Genomic DNA, 8,631 nt, shown 5'->3' with positions numbered 1-8,631 from the left:
AGATTCAGGTTTAGTGCATCCTTTGCATGTAATTCAGTTTACTAAGATGAATTTTCATAGATATTTAGTCTTACATGTGTCACTTTGGAAACATTTTCCTGTATATTCAGAGTAGTATTTTCACGAACAACCTTAGCACTGGTACTTTTCACCTTTATAACCGTTCACAACTTAATAAAGCGATTTTTTGGTTTAGCAATTAGCATAGGTCAAGGTGACCTCCTTTCAACACAATTTTTTAAGCCATAATGTCATATTTGGGATGATAAACCTTCGACAACAGAACCAAGGGTTTAGGTTTAGTGCATCCTTTGCACGTAATTCAGATTACTAAGATAATTTTTCATAGATATTTACTCTTACATGTGTCACTTTGGAAACGTTTTCCCGTAGGTTCAGAGTAGTATTTTCATGAACAACCTTATCACTGATACTTTTCAACTTTTTTTTTGCGGAATGGTACTTTTCACCATGATAATCGTTCACAACTTAATACCTTTGAATCTCAGATCCTCTATTTAAATTTATATTATCATCGTCTTGATTGAAATAATATATTTTTTGGTGCTTTCTTATGTCGTGTCATGCCTTATCTAGTTGAAATAATCCCCTTAAATTACATATTTTTTACCGTCTCGGTTAGCTTGAAACTAGCTCGAGATCGACTCGAGATCGCTACAAGCTGAGCACGAGTCAGCTCGACCTTGAGCTTCACTCAGTTCAAGCTCGCTCGAATTTTAATATGAGTTGAGCTGAGCCAAGTCCAACTCGCTCGAGCTCGACTCGTTTGCAATGTAATACAAAGCCTTTCAAATCAAGTTCTACCAAAATCTAGAATATGGTGGATGTAAGGTATATTATGGACACGATCAATGTTGAACCACTAAAATATGTTTGCTGCCGTTTCAACGTATGTTCGATTAGCTGTGTCTTTGTATTTATATGTTTAGTCTAGTCACAGACTCGCAGCCATTTGAGATACATGATGATTTCAGTAATGAGTATATATCGTTAACAGAACAGACCACTTCATCGACATTGTACTGTTCATTAGCTAATTATACAGGCCGAAACATACAGTTTTTTTCATGCCACTGGCGCTGGCTCTGAATTAAGCCTTACCGGGCCGCCCTGCACGTCGACATCAATCGTCTCCCTCGACTCCGATCGGTACTTGTACCTTACGCTCAGCGCAAGGAACACCGACAAGTTCACCGCGGCGAGCACGGTGAGGAGCGCGTAGTAGTAGTCGAGCCGCGAGGCGTTGAGATTGTTGGTCACCCACGGGTTCCCCCTCTTCGCAGTAACACGCCCGACCAGGGAGAGGATGGCGCTGCTGAGCACGTTGCCGGCGCCATAGCCTATGAGGGACATCGCCGTGCCAAGGCTCTTCATGCTCTCCGGCGCCTGGTCATAGAAGAACTCCACCTGCCCCACTACCAGGAGCGCGTCGGCGGCGCCCAAGAGCACGAACTGCGGCAGCAGCACGAAGATGGTCAGGGGAAGCACGCCGGCGGCATCAGGTCCATGGCCCCTTGCGAAGCTCAGCCTCCGGTTCTCTATCCCTGCCGTGATCACCATGGTCACCACCTGGAGCAGCATCCCGACCCCGATCCGCTGCAGCAGCGTGATCCCCCTCGGGTTCTTGGTGCGCCTCCGGACGGCGGGCACGAAGACGCGGTCGTAGAGCGCGACGCAGATGAGCATGGTAAGTGTGATGAACGCGCCGAGGCTCGCCGGGGGCACCAGGAACGCGCCCAGGCGCCGGTCCAGCGTCGCGCCCTGCTTGACGTAGAGCGTGTTCGCCTGCGCGACGAGCGTGCACGGGACGACCAGGGTGAATAGCAGCGGCACAAGCTTAGCGATCTGCTTCGTCTCCTCCACCTGCGTCATCGTGCACAGAGTCCACGGGGGAAGCCGGGGCGGCGCCAGCCCGCCGTCGGCGTCCCCGGGATTAACCTTGACCGCCGCCTTGTTGAGGAACCGCATGGAGTCGGTCGCGTCCATGCGGAACCTCCTCCTGCTCGTGTAGTGCTCCAGCTCTAGCTCGTGGAGCTCCTTGGCGTCGTCGGGCAGCGCCATGCCGCGCTTCCACACGGCCGCCGCGATCACCCTTCCCATGCTCGTGAACGGACTGCCCTGTGGCGCCTTGTGGCGGTACAGCGGCGTGCCAGCGAGGAAGATGGCGACGGAGGCCAGTAGGCCGAGCGTGGGGATGCCGTAGCCGACCGTCCAGCTGACGTTGTCCTGGAGGTAGACGAGGACGGTGCTGGAGAAGAGGATGCCCAGGAAGATGGTGAACATCCACCAGTTGAAGAAGGAGAGCTTGTGCAGCTTCTCCGCCGGGTCGAAGTCGTCGAACTGGTCGGCGCCGATGGTGGAGATGTTGGGCTTGGTGCCGCCGTGGCCCAGCGCGATGGTGTACAGCCCGCCGAAGTAGACGCCCAGCTGCAGCGCCGAGGCGCGCGGGCAGCTGGCGCCGTCGCACGCCGGCGGTTTCAGTGCCGGCACGGTGACTGACAGCGTCAGCAGGATCATGCCCTGCGTTCGGTTCAGCAATTCAGCCACGTCAAAGCAGATACAGTATAAATTTTGACAACACATGCATGGTGCAGCAATTCTTCAGGAGATTTCGATTTTTCTGATAAATTTGACAGTAGACTGACAATACTCGAATAGGGACATATGCTACGTGACACTATGAGCTTGGGATTGTCGTTAGACGTGCCATCTGAATTTGCGTATGTTTGTATTTTTTATGTTTTGAGCGGGGGCATATTGTTTGTACTCCCAAAATAATGGTCTAAACGCTTTTATATTTCTTTACAGAGGGAGTATGTAATATTTGCTACTGGAAGCATATGGCTTCTGATTTTTAACTGCAGGACGGTGAAATAAAAAGATAAAATATATGTGATACCCTTGGTGCATTCCATTTTCGGTATCGAAACACTCCCTGCTAAAACAAATACTCCCTCCGTTCACTATTCTAAGATGGTTTGAATATTTTAATACAAACTACATACTGATTAAAATAAGTGAACAAACACGTTAAAATGCATCTATACACATCCGATTCAAAAAAATATCAACACATCTTATAATAGTAAACGGAGGGAGTACTTCTTACGTATGTTTTACTAAAAATTTGCACAGTCATGTATTATCTATAACTTTTTTCAAGGGTTCGCTAGCTATCTGCACCTTTTTCTTAGTTGTCTTTGTCTTTGTGGCATGGTTAGCTAAAACGTCTTATAAAAGTTCACGGAGGGCATATATTTGAAAAGGGAAGGACAACCACCCAATGTGAATACGGCTCCAAAATATTCTTATGGCAACTAGACGGTATATATTATAGGAATGGCATTTGTGCTTCTACAACCAGGGTTAAAGCCAAATCAAAAGGGGAGCAACGCATTAACGTCGAATAGTTTCATCAACCTGGATCTATACACATAGAAAAATTACCAAAATATACACTTTAATGTCTATTTAAAATGTACTACTCCGTCCGTTCACTATTATAAGATGTTTTGTATATTTTAATATGGACTATATATGGACTGAAATAAATGAATAACGACACTAAAACGTGTCTAGATACATTCAATTTAGAAAAAAAGTCAAAACATCTTATAGTAGTGAACGGAGAGAGTACTACTAAATTAACACAGTCAATTTTTTGAACTCTGATCAGTCATACACTTTTTTGACATGTGCAAATGTGGTGCTCACTTTTTTTGACATCAATGTGATGCTCAGTTTGGTCATACAAAGTACTTTCATCTCATTATTCTCGTACAATATTTTATACAACCTCCGTTCGGAAATAAGTGACTTGTTCTAGTTTAAATCTCAAATTTAACATCGTTTTAGTTTAATTTTGAAATTTAAACTAAAATAAGTCATTTATATCCTAACAGAGGCAGTAGTAGAATTTCACTACCTGCTAAAATTAAAATGAAATAGATGGACCAACAGCCACACTCATCCAGATCTACCATTTCGTTATTTTTCTTCTTTATGCAGTAAATCCCGCCTCTTGGTTAAAAGGGTGACAGTCAGTCACCCCCAAAAAAAAGAAAAAGGGTAACATGGAGGCCACTGCACCCGAATTGAAAAAATATTTTTAAAAAGTCAAAAGGACTCAACACTTTCTGATTTTTTTGTAACAAACATAACCTAGCATATTACTCGTGCAGAAAGTTTTGCAGAAGAATGACTCTTGTGGTATCCTCAACAAAATGATATCACAAGTCCAAAAGATATGAACAGTAACTTTTATATAGTACTACGTATTGATTTTGTTTTTCCCCTCTAGAGTACCACCTTTCAAAACTTTCACGCGAGTATTACACTAAGTCATACTCTCTCAGTCCCAAAATCTAAAACGTTTATTGTCGGATGAAGGAAATATTTGTTATAAAAAGTTTCAAATTTTTTGGACTCTTTTTTATATTTTTAAACTTTTTTTCCAATTCGGGTGCAATGTGACGCGAGACCCATTGGCTATTTCCGTATCAGCTGGCTTTAAATGTCGCACCAAGAATCCAACAATTCTACTACTCCCTCATTTCTAAATATAAGTCGTTTTTAGATATTTTAATACATACTACATACAAATGTATATACACATATTTTAGAGTATAGATTCATTTATTTTGCTTCGTATGTTGTCCGTATTGAATATATTTAGAAACGGGGGAGTATTAATGCCCATATGTCATGTCCAAAAGATAGATCCTTGTTAGTTATTGAACCCGGGTCCTGCGGTCAAGTACGAGAGGACCCATTGCTGTTGCTTCATGTTGACGCCATTTTGTTTCGTCAGATCTATTAGACCCGTAGTTTGGATGGGTCTCAAGTTTCAACTTTCCTCGATTGTTTTTGTTGCTACGCGAAAGAGGGTCAGACGTACGGCTGCGTCACCCAAGAAAACTGCAATGGCTATCTCGGAAGATTGGAACAGGCGAGGATGAAGACTGAAATGTAGTACGTGTGCGTAGAATACCATGAGGTAGATGGCGGAGCCGGCGACGAAGGTCCAGTAGCGGCCCAGGTAGGCGTCGGCGACGACGGCCCCGATGAGGGGCGTGAGGAAGACGGTGCCCGACCAGTTGGTGACGTTGTTGGACGCTTCCACCGTCCCCTGGTGCAGCCTGTTGGTCATGTACATCACCAGGTTGGACGCGATCCCGTAGTACGCCATCCTCTCGAACAGCTCGTACACTGCACAAACAACGCCGCCGCCGCCGACGACGGCGACGGCATGAACGCAACAAGTAAGCCGGTGAAAAGAACGTATACTATGTAGACAAGAATCTGTTGCCGCGCGCGTACCGACGATGAAGGCGCAGGCGGTCCAGCCGCCGCGTTTGGAGCGGAGGACGGGATTGCCGCGGAGGTCGACGGATCCGTCCTGCGCGTACGCCCCCTCGCCGTTCTCCATGGCCTGCTGCTGCTGCTATCTCTCTGTGTGCTGGGTTTAGCCACAGCGCTTGTCTGGCGAGCCAATTCAATGGCTGCTGCTGCCGCCTGCCGCAATGGGTTCCCCTGACGAGCTACTTATCATGGATGGCCGCATTGATTTGTGTACGTAGGGGCCGTTTCTTTCCGGCTCCCTCCCTTTACTCATCCACTCCCTTCTGACCAGTGTCGCTTAATTACGATTATACCCTCCAGACGAGTTTTTTCCCATGAAAGAGCCTTGACGACGAGCCGCACTAGACCGACCCAGATATGCCCTGGCTGAAGAGTGAATAGTGGTGGCAATTCACATTAAAAGAAACGAAGAGTGGTGGCAATACTGTGGACTGAGGGCAACTACAGATACGATGCAACGTCGCCCAACGCTCAAACATTATAAGTGGCCAAATGGAATTTAAGGAAAGAAGGGGCATGTCTGGTGGCCGGAATCGATCGGGGCGGCCAAATCGAGCGCTCCTATTGTCCATGGGGACCACGCACGGAGTCAACGGGTCGCCGGCCGGCCGTCGAAACTTTTGTTCCTTGATGATCGATCCGACGTTTCCCACCAATCCGCAGAGCTCGTTCCTGGGGCGCATGGATGGATGGTGCGTAGGAATAAAACGGCATCGTGCATTGTTTCTCTATCTAACCCGCCCAACCGGCATCGGTTTATTCTGCTTTTTCTACACTACTCCTGCTCGGATGGATAATGCACTATTGATGGGATGATGGCAATTGAACAGCTAACAGTGTTTGTTGCGGCGACAACAGGAATCAGGTGCTACAGCCCACGGCGCATTATGGATGGTGACTTTGGGCTGGGGCACGTCGCACGTGGACGTGGGATTTGGGATTTGGGGAGGCCACCGCCGACACGTACGGCTCATATCCAACACCCCGGTGCGCTCATGGTCCTTCTGCGGGAACATGTGTAAGCTGTATGTACCCCACAGCTTTGAGGCTTCTTTGTTAAACTTTGCGTGCCTTTTCTTTTTGGGCTGGGAGTTTTTTCTATAAACAAAGGCAAAACAGTTGCCTCATCTATTAATCAAGCAGAAAAGAATTACTGAGTTAATTAACAAAAAATCGGGTAAAAACCATTAGAAATGTATCACATGTGGACTACTCGCAAAGTCTGAAACCCGATGACCGCACAGTCAACCTCACAAACATCCCTGGCACACAACAAACGTAGCCAAAACCGCAGCACTCCAAGAGCAGCCCATCACCACCGCCGCGCCAAGACGCAACGTCAGATCGAAGCCACTCCAACAGCTTGGACTCCACAAGTCTCTCGTCGGTGCCAGCAACACCTCCAACGAGCAGGAGCACAGACTGGGAGACCATTATTCCTAATAACACCATCGGCAGCTGCTCCACCATGACATCGACGGAGGAAACATGAAAAACCTAGAAACCCTAGGACTAAGCACACCCGAACGAGAAACCAAGGCTCCCCCCTTGCGATGCCAAGACGGCGATCGGAGGGGAAGGGAAGCGGCGGAAACTCTGGCGAACTTCCTGGATCTGGGAACTGCCACCTTCTTGGTATTGCCCTGGATAGTTTTCCTGTCAAGAGGCACACAATAGCCTTACCTGACCTAGGGATAGCCGCCTCCAAGATGGAGAGCAAGTCGCTAAGCTCTTTCACGAAGAGAGCTAGGTCCAATGGACCCACCTCATCAACCTCGTTGTACACACACACTGACGGTGTCCTGGATTAGAGGGTGCCAACCTAGTCGGCCCATGTTCCTCGGATTGGGCCGATGGGCCCTCATTCATTCTCAAGAAGGACTCCGGAGGCTGTACGCAGGAGGCGCGATCAAGACTACATTCACTGAAGACTTGCTGTATACTCCAAGATTTCTCCTGCCACCTTGTGCCTAGATACCAACCTTGTAACCCTAGATACCCTACCAGGCGGGTATATAAGTCATAGGGTTTGGCCCGTAGAGGGGACATCAATGTAATATCATTCACCTAGCCCAGAGTTAGACCACATCTTACGATCTCGAGATAGATCAACTCCGTACTCGATACATCTATGTCAATATAAACAAGAGTAGGACATAGGGTTTTACCTCCATCAAGAGGGCACGAACCTGCGTAAAACATCGTCTCTCTGTTCCCGTTACCATCTGTCCGAGATCTACAGCTCGGGACCCCCTACCCCGAGGTCTACCAGTTTTGACACCGACACTGGTGCTTTCATAGAGAGTTCCGCCGTGAGATCAATAGAAGGATCGATGGCTCATATGCACGTCAACTGCGGCAACGGCACGCAAGCATTTATGCCCTGACCAACTTTTTGTGTTCCGCAGGATGATCTTCTGCGCCGACTCGACCGGCCATCTGGCCTCCGTCAAGAACTACGCCTCGGGTCAGATCATGACCTTCGGAGGCCTAGAGTACACCACGGATCCCCGCAGCAAACTCGTCTTGTCAGGCTGGAAGCCCGACCTGATTGAGGATCTGTCCGGCACTAGAGGCTCGACTCCAGAACCGACCTCCTTCGGGGACGTCGGGCCAGGCGCCTTGGCATCATCGGAGAACCCTGACATGATGACCTCGGGCGATCTCCCCTCAACCCCCGGTCCGTACTTAGATCTGGCCACTATCACTACTAGGGAAAAGCCTAGCAGTAGCGCGGGTCTAAGGGCTATCAGTAGCGCGGGGCACCGCGCTACTGATACGGCGGTACAGCTAACGTTTAGCAGTAGCGTGTTTTGACATGCGCTACTGCTATACCTACTTAGCAGTAGCGCTTTCCATACCAGCGCTACTGCTAAGTGCTTTAGCAGTAGCGTTTTCCTGTTCAGTGCAAAAGAGCGCTACTACTATATTTTCTCATATCTTTTCTTGCTACGTATTTGCGATGTTTTTGTACAGGTTTAATACAATATTCTAATCATATCATAAACATGCAATATGCTCATCATATCATACACATAATAGTCTCATCATATCATCCAACACAAATCCTGTCGTCACATCATAATCACGATATAGCTATACAAGTTACATGACATTTCTCATCATACATAATGTAGTACTTCTTGAGGCGTCGGTTCGTATCCCTCTCTCACACTAGCATGAACCTAAACTAACTACTAGCTGTCGCTCGGAAACCGGTACACCTGGGCCTGACACTCCGGCCACTTG

At 47.6% G+C, this 8,631-nt stretch overlaps 1 protein-coding gene across 1 annotated transcript; it reads right to left on the bottom strand.

The window, feature by feature from the left end:
* Positions 1–898: 898 nt before the first annotated feature.
* Positions 899–5,840, bottom strand: LOC123181000 (protein NRT1/ PTR FAMILY 5.2). Its single transcript, XM_044593207.1, has 3 exons — positions 5,341–5,840; positions 5,012–5,229; positions 899–2,541 (listed from the first exon to the last, which is right to left on the bottom strand). Exons 1-3 carry the CDS (start codon positions 5,447–5,449, stop codon positions 1,087–1,089), a joined length of 1,782 nt encoding a protein of 593 aa, XP_044449142.1. The 5' UTR covers positions 5,450–5,840; the 3' UTR covers positions 899–1,086.
* Between the last annotated feature and the right edge of the window lie 2,791 nt (positions 5,841–8,631).

This window comes from Triticum aestivum, chromosome 1D (assembly GCF_018294505.1).
Source record: "Triticum aestivum cultivar Chinese Spring chromosome 1D, IWGSC CS RefSeq v2.1, whole genome shotgun sequence".
In the NCBI taxonomy this organism is placed as follows: domain Eukaryota; kingdom Viridiplantae; phylum Streptophyta; class Magnoliopsida; order Poales; family Poaceae; genus Triticum; species Triticum aestivum.
The sequence above is the reverse complement of the archived record's forward strand: the minus strand, read 5'-3'. Positions and strand labels throughout refer to the sequence as shown.